At 51.3% G+C, this 18,192-nt stretch overlaps 4 protein-coding genes across 4 annotated transcripts; 3 read left to right on the forward strand and 1 right to left on the reverse strand.

Moving 5' to 3' along the window:
- Nucleotides 1-662: 662 nt before the first annotated feature.
- Nucleotides 663-8,073, reverse strand: P170DRAFT_479520 (uncharacterized protein; the record flags this gene model as incomplete). The annotated part of the gene is made up of 14 exons (XM_024853691.1): nucleotides 663-2,273; nucleotides 2,324-3,669; nucleotides 3,720-3,881; nucleotides 3,935-4,166; nucleotides 4,217-4,467; nucleotides 4,520-4,589; nucleotides 4,644-4,820; nucleotides 4,872-4,954; nucleotides 5,010-5,045; nucleotides 6,734-7,143; nucleotides 7,205-7,347; nucleotides 7,419-7,634; nucleotides 7,697-7,801; nucleotides 7,876-8,073. The coding sequence occupies 14 exons, from the start codon at nucleotides 8,071-8,073 to the stop codon at nucleotides 663-665; spliced, it is 5,040 nt and encodes a 1,679-aa protein (XP_024700291.1).
- Nucleotides 8,074-9,604: 1,531 nt separating this feature from the next.
- On the forward strand, nucleotides 9,605-11,430 carry P170DRAFT_366015 (putative GABA permease; the record flags this gene model as incomplete). Its single annotated transcript, XM_024844740.1, has 5 exons — nucleotides 9,605-9,775; nucleotides 9,838-9,908; nucleotides 9,969-10,082; nucleotides 10,135-10,217; nucleotides 10,271-11,430. The coding sequence occupies 5 exons, from the start codon at nucleotides 9,605-9,607 to the stop codon at nucleotides 11,428-11,430; spliced, it is 1,599 nt and encodes a 532-aa protein (XP_024700292.1).
- Nucleotides 11,431-12,823: 1,393 nt separating this feature from the next.
- Nucleotides 12,824-13,774, forward strand: P170DRAFT_429707 (uncharacterized protein; the record flags this gene model as incomplete). The annotated part of the gene is made up of 1 exon (XM_024847909.1): nucleotides 12,824-13,774. One exon carries the CDS (start codon nucleotides 12,824-12,826, stop codon nucleotides 13,772-13,774), a length of 951 nt encoding a protein of 316 aa, XP_024700293.1.
- Nucleotides 13,775-15,547: 1,773 nt separating this feature from the next.
- P170DRAFT_440164 (mannitol dehydrogenase family protein) lies at nucleotides 15,548-17,531 on the forward strand. Its single transcript, XM_024850011.1, has one exon. The coding sequence runs from the start codon at nucleotides 15,820-15,822 to the stop codon at nucleotides 17,326-17,328; it is 1,509 nt and encodes a 502-aa protein (XP_024700294.1). The 5' UTR covers nucleotides 15,548-15,819; the 3' UTR covers nucleotides 17,329-17,531.
- The last annotated feature ends 661 nt before the right edge of the window (nucleotides 17,532-18,192 follow it).

An 18,192-nucleotide genomic window follows, 5' to 3' on the forward strand; every position in this document is an offset into this window, starting at 1 on the left:
TGCAAGGTGCCTCCAGCGCTCGTCCGACGCGACATATTTGGAGAGATCGCGCTACTTCGAATTTGTGGAGATGCCGAGATCCACCTGCAGTGGACCGATCGGTTCTGCTTGTGCTCGGTACTAACTGGTGTATATGATCTACTGACTCTGACTTCTGACCAAAGATGTATAGCCTCCAAGCCCCAGCATACATGAACCTGAAATGAGGAGATTCCCGAACCACTGCTGACTCCTGGTGCGACCGGGAAGGGCCTGGTCGGCAGCCTCAGGCGATTTTGTCATGTGCGGACTATAAACCCCCCCTCTTTTCGTCGCCTCGCCATCCTTCCCTTCCTTTCTGCATCTTCATCTTCCACAACACATTGTTGTCATCCCAATTCTTCTTGTGTCATCCATTATTCATTTTATTTACTGTCGTCGAGTCTTCCCGAACACGAAAATGCGGCCAGTCTTGCCTTCTCCCCGCCAAATCGTGCTTCAATCACTCTACTTCTTTTCGCGTTGATGCCATCGCAGTCATCGAAAGACCGGCATTATTTCCATGTGTCGAACCTCCACTCCGTACCTACTGATAACACAACACGACTGGGGTCTGGAAAAGAAAAATTATTTTATTGGCTAATATGCAAAACGTGATAACTAGCAGGCCTATGACCGATGCCCTATCCCTCTACCACTTCCGTCCATGGGCTGTGCTCCTCGCCATTCACAATGTCCGAAATCCATTTCCTAAACAGTGAAGTGTGTGGAGTAGCGTCAGGTTCGATATCGATCTCGCGTCCTTCAAAATAGACAGATGTCACTGGTGTGATGAAACACGCAGTACCAGTTACAAAAGCACCGCGCAATCTGCCTTGGTCAGCCGCAGCAATAACATCGTGAATTGTGAATTTTCTCTCCACCACTTCAAGCGGCTCAACCGAACTGTGGACATTCTCTGTTGAGTATTCGTCGCTGTACATTCTGTCCCGAGCCAATTCGAGAACACTTCGTCTGGTCACACCCGGCAGGATGAGATTATCGGACAGTGGCGCTGTAACAAGTTGCAGCCGCCCTTGTAATGTTCCTTGAAGAGACCTCCAGATGAAGAACAGATTCGAAGCTCCCGCTTCGGTGACTTGACGATCAGGTCCAAACAGCCACATGACTTGGTCATATCCTGCTGCATGAGCCTTTTGTTGCGCAAGAAGGGATGGCCCGTAGTTGGCCGCCAGTTTCGCCGATCCATATCCGCCGGGCCACGATCTTGTCATATCCTTGGGACTTGTCCACAGCCGCAGTCCTTTCTTTGGCCTGGAAGACAGGTTTGCCGAGACCGTTGGATTGGGCCAAAATGAGATGATGACATACAAAAGAGCCTCCTTTGGTACGCCCAGGCCCAATCCCGGAGACGTACCGATGAGCGCAGGTCGAATGTATAGGGACGATCCTTTCTGGCTTGCAGGGAGCCATTTTGGGGCATCAATCTCACAGAGCCTCTTGATTAAAATGTAGATGTCCCGTGGATTGAAGGGCGGTAGACACACTCGCGTGGCGGAATCCAGTAGTCGACAGCAATTCAGTCCCGCGCGGAAAAGACGCAATCTCCCGTCTTTGCCACGGAAGGCTTTCATGCCTTCGAAACAATTGGTCGAATAATGAAGAGCGCTTGCACTAGGCTCGAAGCTCAGCGGGGTATACGGCAAGATCTCGGGATCATCCCAGCCTCCATCGATTGACCACCGTGCTTGCACCATGTGGTCCGTACACACTTTATGGGAAAGCACATCGGGAGAATCAAGCGGGGGCACCTCTCTAGGCGTCTTTGTCAATTTTACATTGAGGCGCGATGCATCTAGATCCCGGTAATGTTTAAGACGCTCGGGCTGAAGAACAGGCGAAGACAAAGAGGAGGGAGTCACACTCCTGTTGTCAGTAGAAGGTGTCGGGGAAGGAGTGGATGAGGAGGTTGCCGAATTTGAGTCCGAGGCCGTCACCTCACTACCAAGCTTTTCCCCCAATCTTCGAAGCTCTGCAGTCATGTCCCCAGGTTGGATGCAACATTCCAAAAATGCTAATTTCCCGCTCTCAGCTTCTGCTTTTTGCAATGCCAATGCTAGATCAGCCTGAGTCTCGATCTTGGCTGCGAACATGCGAAGATCTTTCTTCCTTGGTGCCTGCTCGGTCGCATATGGATTATTCGACTCAGAATGAGGTTCACTAGAAAGACATTGTGCCAGTTGAGTATAGTCCCAATTCGCGATATAATTATACGGTCCTTCATGGACGGCAGTCTATTGCATTGATCAGCCGGGCACCATTTGAGCATTGTGAGGAACCTTACCTCGGTCTTGTACCCAAGATTGTTGAACAGAAAGATGATCGGGTTCAGTCTCATGCGAATAATTGTGCTGAGCTCCTGTGCTGTCATCTGGAAACCCCCATCCCCAGCCATTATAATCACCCGTCGATCGGGAAGTCCAACCTGTGCCCCAAGGCCCGCCCCCAAAGACCATCCGATCGAAGCATAGGCCAATTGCATTTGGCAATCAGCGCCGCGCGGAAGCCTTAGACGATTTGCTGCAAACCATGTTTCTCCTGTGTCGGCAATAATTGTGTGATGTCCGCGTAAAATGCCTTGAATTCCCGCAAGAAGACTTTTCATAGTTAACGGCTTTTCGGATAACTCGAGCTCGCCTGGAACAGGGCTTGAAAGCTGTACGTGTGAGCTGGGAATGCAACTGCCATTTGCCGTGATATCGGATTTGATCAGCCCCGAAACCAGCGAGCAAAAGTCAACAGGTTCAAAAATTGTACCGTCCGGAAGACGGACACCCTCTGCTTGGATATCGAGCATACGATGACGTTCTTCCTTGGGATTAAATCCCAGGACGTGAAGGTCCGACCAAGACCCCCCCAGAACAACCCACAAGTCAGCATTCATTGCTATCTCCTCGCCTTCTGGGTTGAAAACCCCCGACCAAAAGACCCCGCAGGATTGAGGATGGGTCTCGGGTATCCAACGACTGTCAGGCTGACAGAGCACAGCACATCCAAGCTTCTCAGCTAGGAGCTGGACATCATCTTTGGAAGACGCAAGACGTGCAAGAGGACCAATAAACAAAACAGGCCTTTTGGCAGAGTTCCATGTCTTTTTTATGGCTTCTATTGCTTGTGTTGTTCCGCGTTCTTTCCGACCGAGAACGACCTGGTTTTGAAGTGGAGAGGGAGCCGGACAGGGCGCTGTGGATATGTCGTTCGCAACTTCAATGTATACCGGAAGGGATTTGTCAAGGCATTTAAGCAAAGCGTCATCAATGACATTTGTTGCCGTTTCGGACGAGTCAATTCGAACAGACGCGGCGGTCACACCCTTGAATGCATGAAGCGCCTGGTGTTTGTTCTTTCGGGAAGGTGTGTGGTGCAGAAACTTGTCGTCTCCCAGCATGCTTGTGTTCGGGCAGCCTGATATCCCGATTACCTTCAGATGCTCCGAGTGAGCCCCGGAAATGGCATTGAGAATCGAGAGTCCGCCAACAACATACGGAATCACCACGACTGCAATTTTTGACCGAGATGTGCGGGCGTATCCGTCCGCTGCGTACCCGGTGTTCAGTTCGTTGCAGCAGGACACCATGCGCAGACGTGGGTTCCTCAGAAGATTATCCAGGAGCGCCAGGTTACTATCTCCTAGGGCATGTTAGATGGGCAGATCGCAAGGCTGATGGACAGAGGCCTACCAGGAACCGCAAAGAAGTCTTTCACACCAAGCTCCTCTATCCGATGGGCCAAGAATGTTCCGACGTTATAGTCAATCTGCGTTTCTTCCGAAGACACCGAGTATGCCTGCTTCGCTTCGCGTCTATCAGGAATCTTGAACGCCGTATTCCCTACAAGATCGCCTGAAGGTAACGGGTCAGCCAGGAATACTTCAAGGACGGTACCTTCGACATACCTCGCTTGACTTCAGGGAAGACAGCGGTTAATTGATCTAAATTCATGAACTGAGTGGTTGTTTGGAACCGTTTCTCAACGGAAATCCTCATCGCGTCTTCCGTGTCTTGCTTGGACCCCCCGAATGAACTTTTGATGTTCACCATACGCGAGAGGGCTTTGCTAAAGTCTGCTTGCATTGAGCCACCTGGTCGCAATCCGATGAGAACAACAGTGCCGCTTGGTTTGATGTACTTTTGCAAGCATCAGTCCGGGTTTCTCTCAAATCATTGTTAAGGCCTACCTCTATAGCAGATTGCAACGGTCTCCCACCTGCCGCCAGGACTATTGCTGCGTCAGGGCCACCTCCAGTGACGTCTTGAATTGATCCCACGATATTCTCGGTGGACTTGTAGTCAATAATGTGATCGGCATGAGTCCTTCTCAACTGACTGGACTCAGCATTTCCTTCGATGAGAGCCACGACACGAAGCCCGCATGCCTTTGCGTATTGACATGCGAAAATTCCAAGGCCGGCATGGGCGTCGGAGATCGCTAGAATTTGTTATTTGATGCTGATTTACATATCGATCAGAACTTAACCTACCCACGGCTTGGCCTGACTTTACGCCCGACTCTTTCACGGCTTTATATGCTATTAACCCAGCACAGAGAATCTAGATCGAATGTCAGTTTGATTTACCGCGGTCTGGCACAGCGTTCGTCCTTACATGAGCCACACTTTCTAATGGGTAATGCTTTGGAATCCGGATCGCATGCGCCTCTTGGCAGGTGCAATATTCGCTAAACGTCCCACCGACCGAGAGCCCGGTGAACTGCGCATCTTGACAGCCTTGATAGGTGCCTGCTTTGCATGAGTCGCATTCGCCACATGTTCTGTTTAACCACTTTGGCTCCATCAGCTAAGCTCCAGTCTGAGCGCTCTATTCTCGGCATACCTGGATTCCAACATGATCTCCAAGCTTTATACTTTTGACCTCGTTGCCAATCGCGGTGACGATGCCGACGCCTTCGTGGCCATCTGGATTGTTCGATTAGCTCACAAGAATATCGGTACACTTAGGAATTAGACCCACCAACAACGTCTTTCGTTGAACCGAGGGAGCGTTGTCCTGAATTGAGTCAGAGGCGAAACAGCATATTCAGGGTTCCAGCTGACCATACCAGTCCATAGATGCAGGTATGAATGACACGACCCGGAATATTTGATATTGACTAGCACCTCGTCTGGCTTTGGGGAAGGGACCGCGATTTCTTTCATTTGAGGACCTTGACAAGAAAAATGAGTCAGGTAGGTACTGGAGGATAAGAGCGACATGAAACCTACTGGATCTGGAGCTTTGTGATACCTGCGCCCATTGTTGAGAGGCGACTCCGGGAATTGTAATAGCCATTATTTTTCGGGTATTAAAAATCAGAAAAATTGATGTTCAAGTCAAGTCAACATGAAGGACTAGAGTGCAAATTTCCAGAGATTGAAAGTCTCATGAAATATTCATCCGTTCGGATTGCGGATTTGAACCCCATTTTATAGCCCAACGCTGTCGGCTATCTAAGGCAAAAGCATTAAGACTAAGCATCCACTCTCCCCAACCTGAAATAGAGCCACGCATCCAGTCGTACGGATGCACATTTCCTGCTCGACTCCTGTTTCCCCCCTTGCGCCGAGTGTACTTCCCAAGCAGGTAACCGGAGCTAACTATGATGTCGGTAGCACAGACAAAAACGTCAGACCCACGGATCCGCCGTCGCTAAACATCTCCTTCCGCTCACTGATTAGCCCTTCCAACATCCAGACTCGGGATCCCGCCCAGCCATCCCGCTGTTCACGTGGCGGCTCAATCAGGTAAATTAAGTTATGTGACATCGGCCCCGATCCGTGGTTGGTGGCTGGCCGTTTTTACAGGTCGGATATTGTTTTCTGGGTTTTGGTCACTAACAGTTGGTTATATTCGTGGGTAAAATGCTTGTTCTGGACTGTATGATCTCATGCGTTCACGGGGCCGGGATTTGCATTGCATGGCATGCCGGTGATTAGAGTCGAGAATATCGGTAGCTTGCTCTCTGACGTGCGTGGATATTTTGGGCAAGAGGGTACGATCGTATTCATGGAAGAAGGCAAGATTGGAATGTCGACACTTGTGGACCGTTAGTATGCGTTATGAATGCATAGGTTCATTATTTGGGGATAGAGTTTGTGGTTCAGGTATGGCGTCATATCAAGGCATGCTTGGAATGACAGAAGGTTAGCCAAAGGAACGGGGTCAATCGATTCGAGATTATGATCGATCTCGCTAATCCAACGGGGCCGCTGCATCAGAACCTATCTTACTATGTCAAGGTTTGTATCACATATAGCTACTCGAGATATCAGTTCCTGGCGAGCGATCGGCCAGGCAGTATCGATTGTGACGACTGGAGATCGAATAAGGCTTCGAGTCTTCTCGAAATCTATCGTCATAAAATGCCTCCTTTCGGCCCCAAGGTTACTTCAATGTTCTTCGCGATGTCAAAAGTTCAAAGTGGGAATTGTGGCTCCACATTCCTATACGCGAGTCGATATAAAGGGGGTTTGAAACGGGTTGGGAATGCCACAATGCAGGTGGCAATGCGCTCAGTACGTACGTCGATGAAAGAGGTATATCAGATAGAAGACTATATTCGTAGTAGGTAATATGACCCTAATGGAAATCAACATGATGCAAAAGCTTTTCTATTATGTATATAAACATCTCAATTCATAATTGCCCCGACGCCGATACCCCAATCCCGCCTCTCTCCCCTAACTCAATACACTCACTCGTCACCGAAATCTGCACACTCTTCACAATCGCTCCATTAGAACCATCCGACTCCTGACCCCTCGAAGGCGGCGCCAAAGCCTCCGACGACTGCAAGATCGGCTCTTCATCCCAGCCACGCGTAATCAGCATGGGATCTTTTGTTGGGCGCGAGGACCGCCAAGTCCGAGACCTCGTGGCCCGCCCACTCTGGCTATGTGAGTTTGACGCATCTTCAGTGTACGCGAGCCCTTGGTCGTCTTCGTAGACGGCGACAAATATTTTCAACGATGAGATCGCGAGGAGGATCACGCTGAGACCGAGATGGATTTCCGCGACGGTGGTGGCGTAGGCGCCGTCGAGGGGTGGGTTCGCGGAGGTGGTTTGCGTTTTGAGGTAGGAGAGGTGGATGGCGGAGAGGGGGATGAGGCTAATTTATGAGGGTATAGTTAGTTGGATGAATTGGTTTGGAGGGGAAGAGGAATGCGTACATGACCCGGGAGCTTAGGATGCACAGGACTTTCAGTTTCTTGAGGAACGGGATTTGGACGTTGTAGATGATTTTGACGGGGTAGGCGAGAATGACGAGTTCAAGGATGATGTCGAGAGCGGAGATTGCTTGCCAGCGGGGATACTTGAATTGTTGATTATGTTAGCTGTTGGTTATAATGGCACAGTTGATAGAGTTTTGGAGGAGATGCTTACAAGCCCGGTGCAACTGCTTTTGTCTTCCCGTGCATCGCCGTTGCATCGAACCCCGAGTAATACTGCACCTAGAACAATCCAGACACCACAAGAGGCGAGAATCGTGTTGCTTAGAAGCATATTACTGCGTAGAGACAGATTGCGGTAGAACATCATCGTGCAGACTTTGGAGAGACCGATGACGAGGATGTAGAGGATATCTACAGCGAAGCCGGTCTATCATTACATACAGTGAGCAGGATAAGAGCAGACATCGAAACAATGTGAGATAATCGCACCTTGGTCATTTGTTCGTTGTCGTCGCTAGAAATCAAATCCTTTGACTTTCCCCACCCATAATGCACTTGGTCCAAGGCCACCGAGACCTGAGCGCATGCGAATACCTAAACATAATAAGCCATAAGCCGTCCGTATCAAGTGAAGCTTTTGATGAAAGCAGAATATGGGCTATACATACCACAGCCACAACCAAAATATAATCATCTTTCAAAGTCACTCCCCTAATTCGGGTGGCGTATATTCGGATCGTTAGGGATGCTAGGGCGAGGAAGAGGGCAAGAGAAGCAGTGATGACCACCAAAGCATTATGATTATGGCTGTTATCCTCGGTCAAGGGGGGTGCGATGCCTGGAGGAAGGATGGTCGCCCTCGCCATGGCAGTCCGTTGCAAAAACCATCGGCCACGCGACGATCCCAACGACACAGAGTTTTGAACTGTGACTCAACTGGGAGAAATAATACACCGAGGCTGATGCAAGAAGGTATGCGTTGCGTGGCGGCTTACTTTTCTTTCCCTTTTTTTGCTTTTTGTATTCATCCCTGCCATCCTTCGAATATGGTTTCCCTCCCATCCCGTCTAACCATAACAAGGATTCAAATAAAGTAGGCCAAATAATTATGAGCCGACTCCTTGAATCCAGGAGTTGGACGCGATCACTTATCAAGCAACATGCATCGACAGCCCAGTATGGACAATTCACGTCTGCGATATCAGGGATCGATCGGATTCCTCCTAGCAGTGCACTGATACGGCGTAGACGACGGACCGAGTGAAGCGGACGGGCGGACTAGACGCTAAAAAGCGCTAAACCGCCCGAAGGATCAAACCCCGGGAGATCGACAGTCGGCCGATGCTTTCTCAAGTCGCCCGGTCTGGTTTTCGACGAACCCTGCAAGATGCGCGAATTAATAATGGTGGTAATATGGAACAAGGCATGCGCCGCTGGGGGATCAGGAAATATCCCCGCAGCCACACCCACCCGTGGCGAGCGGCGCAGGAGCTCCTGCATCTCAAAATATATTACCCGATGGATGTGATTTGATGGCTGGTGCCAAGTTTCTCTTGGCCGCGGGTTGTCGGTCGATGAGGCACGACTAGGTAGGTCTTGGTTTGTGCCTCTCAAGTAACCAAAGTACCACACGGGTGCCTGAAACCGCCGTTTGATTAAGCGACAAAGCTTTGTTTCTTTGTTCCTGGCAAGCCGAGCGGAAATTAAGTATATTCGGGCTTGACCCGGATCTTCCTTGAGGTGGACAGTGGTCTACTCTGTATATGTCTTAGCCTCGGAGACTCCGCGGCGGCGCATTCCTGCCAACAATCTCATATGGCAAGTGTGTCCCTGGAATACTACGCTGTATGTTTTCAGAATATCTCGATGGTTTGTTAACATCGGTTAGTCGATAATGCGGTATTCGCCGTTGCTCTAGAGCTAGGGCCTAGGATTTGGCTACTCCGCCGAGGATTCTCTGGTGACCCCTTACATCGCTTCCCAAGACAAGCGCATATGAAGATATATTAATTTCAATGAGGCCACAACAGACAACACCCTGTTGTCACCCTGGTCAAAATCTCTACTCGCCTACCGGGATAACTCGTGCTCTCCACACCAGCCAACTAACAGACAGCATGCAGTAGCATCAAAATAGCTGCAGCCTTTCAGTCCGGTTAAATAGCGTATATTCACCCCGGTCGTACAACAGGGAACAGAATTTTCTGTCTGGTTGATCTTGCGACCGTGGACGGAATCCTTCCCCCTTTCCACTCTTATCATATCAACACCACTCCCCGCCTTTCGTTTTGCTTTTTCTTCTTTTCTTTTCTTTTCTTTTTTTAAATCTCACGGGGCTGCGGAATTCTCAATTTTCCGGCCGCTGCCATATTTCTGAGCCTTCCTAAGCTCCTAATCATGGCAGACACACCGGTGAAGGGCGCCCACGTGCGCAACGAGGAGCAGCTTGTCGCGACGACGGGATTCCATCAGCTGGAGTTAGAAGCCAGTGGGAAAGAAGGTATCGAAAGTGGCACCGGGTTCGATCAGGATGACATGACGCGTATGGGAAAGCCGCAAGAATTCAAGGTACGTCGCATGTGAATGAGCTGTTGAGACTCATGGGCAGCGATCTAATTCGATTTTACCAGAGAAATCTCCGACCGTTAGCAGCGCTGAGTTTTGCGTCGGTTCTTCAAGCGACCTGGGAGTTTATCTTGATGTTCGTATGCCTGGACTAGATTGAACTGCGGGGTTTACGCTAATGTGTTGGTTGTGATAGTTCGAACTATGAAGGTCTTTTGGATGGTGGGCTTGCAGGGTTGTTTTGGACGTATGTTTGGACGTTCGTTGGGTTTGGGTTTATCATTGTTTCGCTGTCGGAGATGGCATCAATGTGAGTGACAATATGAGCAGTACGTGAATGTTTATGGTTGCTAATTGATTAGGGCACCTACGTCTGGCGGACAGTACCATTGGGTGTCCGAGTTTGCTTCACCACGGTATCAGAAGTTTCTCAGTTATATCACTGGTCCGTCCCTTATATACGACCTCCTTGGTGATTGCAATCTAACACATTCATAGGCTGGATGTCCGTCCTTGCATGGCAAGCAGGCGCCGCCTCCGGCTCGTTCTTGACGGGAACCATCATCCAGGGACTCATCAGTGTGCGCAACCCCGACTACGAGCCCCAGAAATGGCAGGGGACATTATTCGTCTTCGCGATGATTCTGATCATCTATTTCTTCAACGTCTACGCTGCCAGCTGGATGCCTCGTATCCAGAACCTACTCCTCGCCCTTCACATCCTCTGCTGGGTCGTGGTGATCGTCGTTCTCTGGGCCATGGCGCCTCGCCAGCCCGCAAAGGCCGTATTCACCGAATTCAGCACCCTCGGGGGATGGAATAACGTCGGCCTGGCCTTAATGATCGGTCAGATCTCCGCTATTTACGGTTCACTCAGCTCCGACGCGACCGCCCACATGTCCGAGGAAGTCCGCGACGCCGGCCGTTACGTCCCCATCGCCATCGCCTGGGGGTACTTCAGCAACGGCCTCATGGCGCTGATCCTCATCATCACCCTTCTCTTCGCTATGCCATCCGTCCAGGCCGCCCTGGACGACCCCACCGGCTTCCCATTCATCTACGTCTTCGCGCAAGCCGTCCCCGAAGCTGGCGTCAACGGCCTCACAGCCATCATCCTCATCCCTGTCATCTTCAGCAACATCCTCTTCAACGCCTCGACGGCTCGTCAGACCTACGCGTTCGCGCGCGACAAGGGCCTCCCATTCTCCAGCTGGATCAGCACCGTCAACGCCAAGCGCAAGCTCCCCGTCAACGCGATCGGCCTGTCCTGCGTCATCTCCGGCCTTCTGTCGCTCATCAATATCGGCTCCGAAACGGCCTTTAACGCCATCATTTCCCTCAACGTGGCGGCGCTAATGTGGACCTACGCCGTCTCCATCACCTGCGTGATGTGGCGCAAGATCTACCACCCGGAGACGCTCCCTGTGCGGCGCTGGAGTCTGGGTAAATACGGCGTGTGGGTGAATGCCGTGGCGCTGCTGTATACGCTGTTTGCGCTCTTTTGGTCCTTCTGGCCGACGGAGATCCCGGTGACGTTGGATAGCTTTAACTGGAGTGTTGTGTTGTTTGTGGGCATTTTTATCATCAGTTTGGTGATGTATGTTGTTATGGGGAGGAGGGTGTATAAGGGGCCGGTTGTGGATGTGAAGAGGGACTGAATCCGACGCATGTTATGACAAAAGTATATAGAGCATCACAGATAGTGACAGATCGAAGATGACATTAATCTTATGTTCAGGCCATTTATTTCATAGTTGCGGGTCTCTAAGATCCAAGCCCGAGCGTCAGGGGGGGGGAAGGAAGAAAAATAAGAAAAGGTCTTAATCCCATATAGCACTGCCATTATATGGAGGCCTGAGCGTGTGCCACTAAACATGAAAGCGAATAATTGTAATGTGTGGGGGCGCAGCAATCGAACGTTAATATGATTGATTCCGCACGGCCCACTTCCAACAGGGGAGGATGAAGGATTCCATTCGCTTGAATCCTATAGGGCCATTCGTATCTTCCGTTCGGAACTGACATTGAGAGATCTGCATGTTAAATCTTGCCAAGCGTTTCTTTCTCCATGCCTCGTGAAACGGGCTGTTTTGACTGTTTCTATTATGTGGTTGCTGAATGACCGTGCATTTACCTTGCACCGCATCGAGATGATAACAGTACCAAGCTTTGGTGGCGCTGGCCTATTATCGAAGGGCCTGGATCCTGGCTATTAATATCACAAGTGACCAATTGGAACAAGCGTGTAGGAATTCATGTTGACCAACGTAATACGATCGTCCCAGGATCATTGGCCTTTGAATGATTGACAGGGGCACTTTCTTGGAGGCCTGATGCCGAGAATTCTAGTTTGATTAAGGATGTGGGGGCGCTGTATCAACGTGAGCGGAGAAGTCTGGTTTGGAGATTTCTTAGACGCACATGAATTCCGGTCGTTCTTTCAAACTGGATAGTACCTACCTTATTGTTCGCGCCTTCCTGTGGGCTGGGTGTACAATGACTCCAACTGACCATTTCGTGTTTCATTTAAAATAGTTCAAGAGATCAGACAGTCGTGGCCGTCGCCAACAACAGAGAGTCGTTCTCTAACTTGCTCAATTTGGAGACGCAGAAAGCAGTGCCGACGCTCTTATTAAATCCTTCATTGATCTTCAAGATCAATGAAGGAGGTGCCTGACAGAGGATTCGTAGGGCTGCTTGGCACGGATCATTCTGTTACAATGTGCCTGATGATCAACAAATCCGTGCGAGGCTCATATACTTTATTCCAACAGATGGGCCATCTCCCTAATCTAATTGGTTAGACTAACACTGTCTCGCTCATCGCCTTGCAGTGCTTGTCATTCGAGAATCCCGCGGAGTACGCGGCCTCCAATCATGGGGCTGAATCTACCCCAGGATTCGCAGCCTCGTCGGAAATGTGATAGCCCCCTATCTTTGGATCCCTATGGGGATTGAGTCAAATATAAAGACTCCATGGTGTGCATGGTCCAGGAACGCCGTCATTGAAGTGCCCCGGATTCGCTATACGTTATCGCTCGACCATCCAATATGCCTTTCCTTTCGGCATTCCGCTCATTACCTCTCATTTTATGTATCGTCCTTTTCGCCCTCCATGTTCTCGCGGACCATACGCATCACGGCCACTTCGGCCTCGACCGAGCCACCCACCGCGACCTCCTCTCAAAACGCTGGCTCACCATCCAACCCTCCGACAACAACAAGCTCTGGCCCGAGGCCACGGTCAAATACACGTTCGACAATAGCCAAGCTAAAAAGGAGCTCGAGCCCATTCTCAAACAAGCCATGGAGCTTTGGTACTGCAGCGGGCTGCCTAAAACGTTCAAGCTGGAAAAAGCCAACGTGCTGAAGGCGTTGGACAAGAAAAAAACCCTCCGCATCTACTACAACACCGAAGGCATCATGTCGACGTCCAACGGCATTCCCAACACTTCAAACGGACCGGTCTCGCATCTCAGCACACGCGATGACATCGGGATGATGGATCCCGTGGCGAACGTGGCACATGAGATCGGACACATGTTTGGCCTGCTCCATGAGCATCAGGATGCGGTGTACTGGGGGTCGGGGCTCGAGGGCGATGAGCCTGTGTTTGAGTTCAATTGCAAGAATCTGAAGGATTACGAGGACAAGACTCGCGGGAAGTCCAAGGACGAGATCGAGGGTGTGGATGGCATCTGCAAGTCCCGCGAGGCGGCCGCAAGTGCGGGCTTCTCTGCTGCTGAGTACCTCCCGATCCGTGGGAATACCGTTTCGCCGCACAAATTGTCGGCTGGGAGTGAGGACGTGGATTGGGATTCCATCATGTTGTATCCAAGTGGAGCTGGTGGGAAGCAGTCCACTGAGACGAGTGATAATCGGGCGCCAGTGCTGTTGAGGAGGACGAAGCTGAATAAGGACGACGATCGTTTGATCCAGCCGGTAGTCAGGCCGAGTAAGAAAGATGTGGATGCCTTGAAGAAACTTTATAACATAGCATAGATTGAGATTCTTGAGGATGGGTGATGAAGATATTGTGGGTTATGTGGTTATTATGAGAGTACCGGGGAATGGCGGCGTTGAAGGGGCTGAGGTGTATGTAAGTAGAACAGACTTTTGCTTGCTAGGGTCGTCTATCCTGGGAATTTGAACTATGGTTTATTTTTTAGGCGTACTTTCAGGGAACTGTCAATGGAGGAGTCAGAAAGAAAAAAACTAAATAATTGATTGTTCCACATTTCCTCCCTGCTAGTTCACATAGGGGGAAGAATTGCAAGGCCCTGGTCTGCGGATAGGGATAGCAAGACAAATTTGACCGGGATTCAAAAATGTCTCATCATCGTATGATGTTTGGCTGAGATTTTCTCTTTGCCATAAGGGCAAGAATCTCCTATACTGCATGCCCTAAGGACCTTTCTTTTCGCGAACTGTACACATTTTCGATTACCGGCACCAACGACCACCTCGCCATGGTTGGTCCCCCTTCAGGGTTTGTAATTTTGGCGATGCAGTACATCCTCTATTACTGGATATCAGAAGCTACCTAGCCCATCAGGTATGATACTTGTAAATTGCCACACGCTGAATAACTAGAAACTAGATACTAATTGCCCCTCCCCCCTTATATACACAAAGGCACTATTCCCGGAATAGTTCATATTTTCTGTGTAACAATTTGTCCTGTGTCTAACAGTCTATCTATTCGAGACCAGTCATGCCATTCTTAATACATCACTCCTCATGTACATATCCGATCCAGAGATTTCTGTGTTGGATGCACCTGACTTGCTGGCGACCTTGTTACAGGATGACGAGCAGGTGTGGAAATAAAGTTCTTACCATTAGACAGCCCAAAACCAAAGGATATTAATCTGCTCCGTATAGCCCACGCCAGAGAGGTGCGTGCGCCGTGCGGCTTCGGCACCCCCACGATATTCGGGCCGCAATGTAGGAACGCGATCATCGTCGGCCTCGGCCATGTGGGGTATGTTGAGCTGGCCCGTGGTCTGCATGTAACGTGGAAAATTTTTCTGATAAAGTTATAAGGTTTTCTTCGTGTTACCTAACTGTCTGGTGTTCTGCAGGGAAGTCGTCCGTGGTCCGTGTCCGCGGCGAATGCGCGTAACTTGCCGTTTTGATACCACCACCGTCTTCAGCAGAAATTTATCCCGCAGATCGGTGATGTCTAGCTCGATTCCCTGGTGCCCCGTGATGGGGTCAGCAAGTCCAGGAAATGATATATCACATATCGCAATGGCTGGAGTTGGGGTACAGACTGTTGCTCCAGACTACGGAGTATAATGCCGCATTTTTCGTTCTCGGCGGATGTCCACGTCAAAACGCTCGACTTGGCCGCATTATCTTTCCAGAAAAATTTGCTCACAAGGTCAGCGGAATCTTATAGGTCTTTCGGCATTCCTGCGCTGTCAGGTCCTCATTGCCCGTGGGATGGGCGGACCCACAGGGATGCCTTACGGACAAGGCCCAGACTGCGCCGGTCGGCAGGAAGGATTTGTCGGGCCGCGTGGGTGCCCGGTTCTCCAGGCAGCCAGTGCTTATCTAACAGGACCAGGAGGGCAGAAGAGTTTTCATTACCGGAATTACCAGGACAGGATGGCGGATTTCCGACTGATCGGAGGTGGTATTTGAGCTAGTAAGCTGCAGGATCCAGCGAACAGCAACGAACCGGGGCGGTGGCTGCGATATAAAATTAGAACAGCGAACAGCGAGAACATTCAGCAGTGCATAACTGAAGGGATGCCCGATTCGGAATGTGCGAGAACAAGCGAAATCTTGGCCAGCGGGCGGCCGGTGGATCCATCGACCGGTCAGTTCTCAATTAATGTTGATATCATCACTCCGTCGCGTCCCCCGATTTGCCCCCCACCATATGATGTAATGCGATTACCTGGACTTTTCGCTGGTAAGCAGCGGTCAAAACCGGCGGTGACCCTGAGAGGGTGCCCCTGATCAATCCTACACCTTTCATCTCTCGCAATTCTCGCCCTTGTCATTCATTCATTCAATTTCCCTTGTCTGAACACACAATGGCTCCCCTCAAGCTCAACAGCAAGAACCTGTCGCAGATCTCGACGGCCGGCGAGTCCCAGGTCAAGGTCCCGACCTACCAGCGCGGCGGCGCCGTCAAGGAGGGAATTGTCCACGTCGGCGTGGGCGGCTTCCACCGGGCTCACCTGGCCGTCTATGTCGACCAGCTGATGCAGAAGCACGGCGTCACGGACTGGGCCATTTGCGGCGTGGGCTTGCAACCGTTCGATGCCGGCATGCGCGATGTCCTGAACTCCCAGGATCACCTCTACACGGTCATTGAGCGTTCGGCCAAGGGCAGTTTCGCCAATGTCGTCGGCAGCATCAACTCCTACCTCTTTGCTCCCGACGACCGGGAGGCCGTCATCGCGAAGATGGCCCATCCCGACACGCACATCGTCTCGCTGACCATCACCGAGAGCGGCTACTACTACAACGAGAACTCCCACGAGCTGCAGAGCGAGCACCCCGACATCCAATTCGATCTCGACCCGGCCAACGAGAACGCCCCCCGCACGACCTTCGGCTTCCTCTACGCCGCCATGGCCCGCCGCCACCAGCAGGGCCTCAAGCCGTTCACCACCATGTCCTGTGACAACATGCAGAAGAATGGCGCCATCACGCGCCACATGCTCACGTCGTTCGCGCGCCTCAAGAACCCCGAGCTCGCCAAGTGGATCGGCGAGCAGGGCCACTTCCCCAACGCCATGGTCGACCGCATCACGCCGCAGACCTCCGCCACCGACAAGACCGCCCTCGCCGAGAACTTCGGCATCGAGGACGCCTGGCCCGTCGTCACGGAGCCCTTCATGCAGTGGGTGATCGAGGACCACTTCTCCGACGGCCGCCCGCCCTTCGACAAGGTCGGCGTGCAGCTCGTCAAGAACGTCCACAACGTCGAGGAGTTCGAGATGCACAAGCTGCGGCTGCTGAACGGCAGCCACTCGGCCATCGGCTACCCCGGCCAGCTGGCTGGCTTCAAATACGTCCACGAGGTCATGGAGCACCCCGTGTTCAACAAGTTCGTGTGGCAGATGATGCAGGATGAGGTGAAGCCCCTGCTCCCGGAGATCCCGGGCGTCAACATCGACGAGTACTGCAAGACGCTGGTGGCGCGGTTCTCCAACCCCACCATCATGGACCAGCTGCCGCGGATCTGCCTCAACGCGTCCGGCAAGATCCCCCAGTTCATCATGCCCTCGATCGCCGAGGCCATCTGGGTGACGGGTCCCTTCCGCCGACTGTGCTTCGTCGCCGCCGCCTGGTTCCACTACATCAACGGCGTCGACGACAACGGCAACAAATTCGAGGTCGAGGATCCCATGCGCGACGAACTCCAGGCCAAGGCTCGCGCCGGGGGCTCCGATCCTTCCTCCCTCCTTAGCATCTCGAACCTGTTCGGTGACGACCTCCGCAACGACGAGCGGTTCATGAAGGAGATCTCCAAGGCCCTGGAGGACATCTCCCGGGACGGTATCCTCAAGACCCTTCCCAAGTACGTTGATTAATCGCAACGTCTATATCCGAGCTTTCTGGCTTTGTCGATTTTTGAAAAAGGGCTTTTGGTGTGTCTGCAAGCGATGTTTATGTTTGATGATTATTTTGTCCATTTTCATTTTATCATGCTTATATGTTCATTCATCTTTTTGGATACGTTATGAGGGAGTGATTTACGAGAAAAAAACACCTATATAGAGATAGATGATGATAGATAAAATTCTCTAATTCTCATTTTTCCATCCCACCATGCTCTCGTATTGTATACTTGTCCGGGTTTCGGTGTCGATCCACTCAACCCCGCGACCTCGATCTCGGAATACCTACCTCGTCCTAGTGAGCTCAAAATTCGGTGTCTGGTTGTGGGTAACTACCAGCAAAGTGGTGGTATCTGCCTCCCTTGCCGTGCCCGATGTTAGGAGCGTAGGATGATCCCGAGGGGCACGAACGTACTTTTGACAGTAACACCCTCTGTCTCAAAGCTCGGTGCTTCGTGGAATACAGCCTTTCGGGAGACGGTAAGCACACAGCTCCTTCCCTTACGCTCCTAGCTTCTTAAATTTCCTCTGGTCTAGTGTAGCTCCAACTCTAACTCCGGCCGCTAATTAATTCCAATCCCTGTCCTTTATGCAGGAGGCTTGTTAGTTGTTAGGGCTACACCATCACATGGACTGGTCAGTCAGATGAGGTGAAAAACTCAATTCGTCACGAGGCATGGGCTGCCTGGCTTCTAGAACACTTCTGTTCGCGCTGTTATGGTTGATTACGGCGTATGCGTAGTGAGGGACTTCAGACATCTCGTCGAATCCATCCGCAGATCTCAATCAAAACACGAATCCCTGAGCTCCGCACGGAGCACTATCGGCCGAGTGTGA

This window comes from Aspergillus steynii (assembly GCF_002849105.1).
Source record: "Aspergillus steynii IBT 23096 chromosome Unknown P170scaffold_8, whole genome shotgun sequence".
Taxonomy (NCBI): Eukaryota; Fungi; Ascomycota; class Eurotiomycetes; order Eurotiales; family Aspergillaceae; genus Aspergillus; species Aspergillus steynii.

Bases quoted from the DNA above. Each gene is read 5' to 3' on its own strand.
- P170DRAFT_440164 (XM_024850011.1), top strand. From the start codon at position 15,820: ATGGCTCCCCTCAAGCTCAACAGCAAGAACCTGTCGCAGATCTCGACG.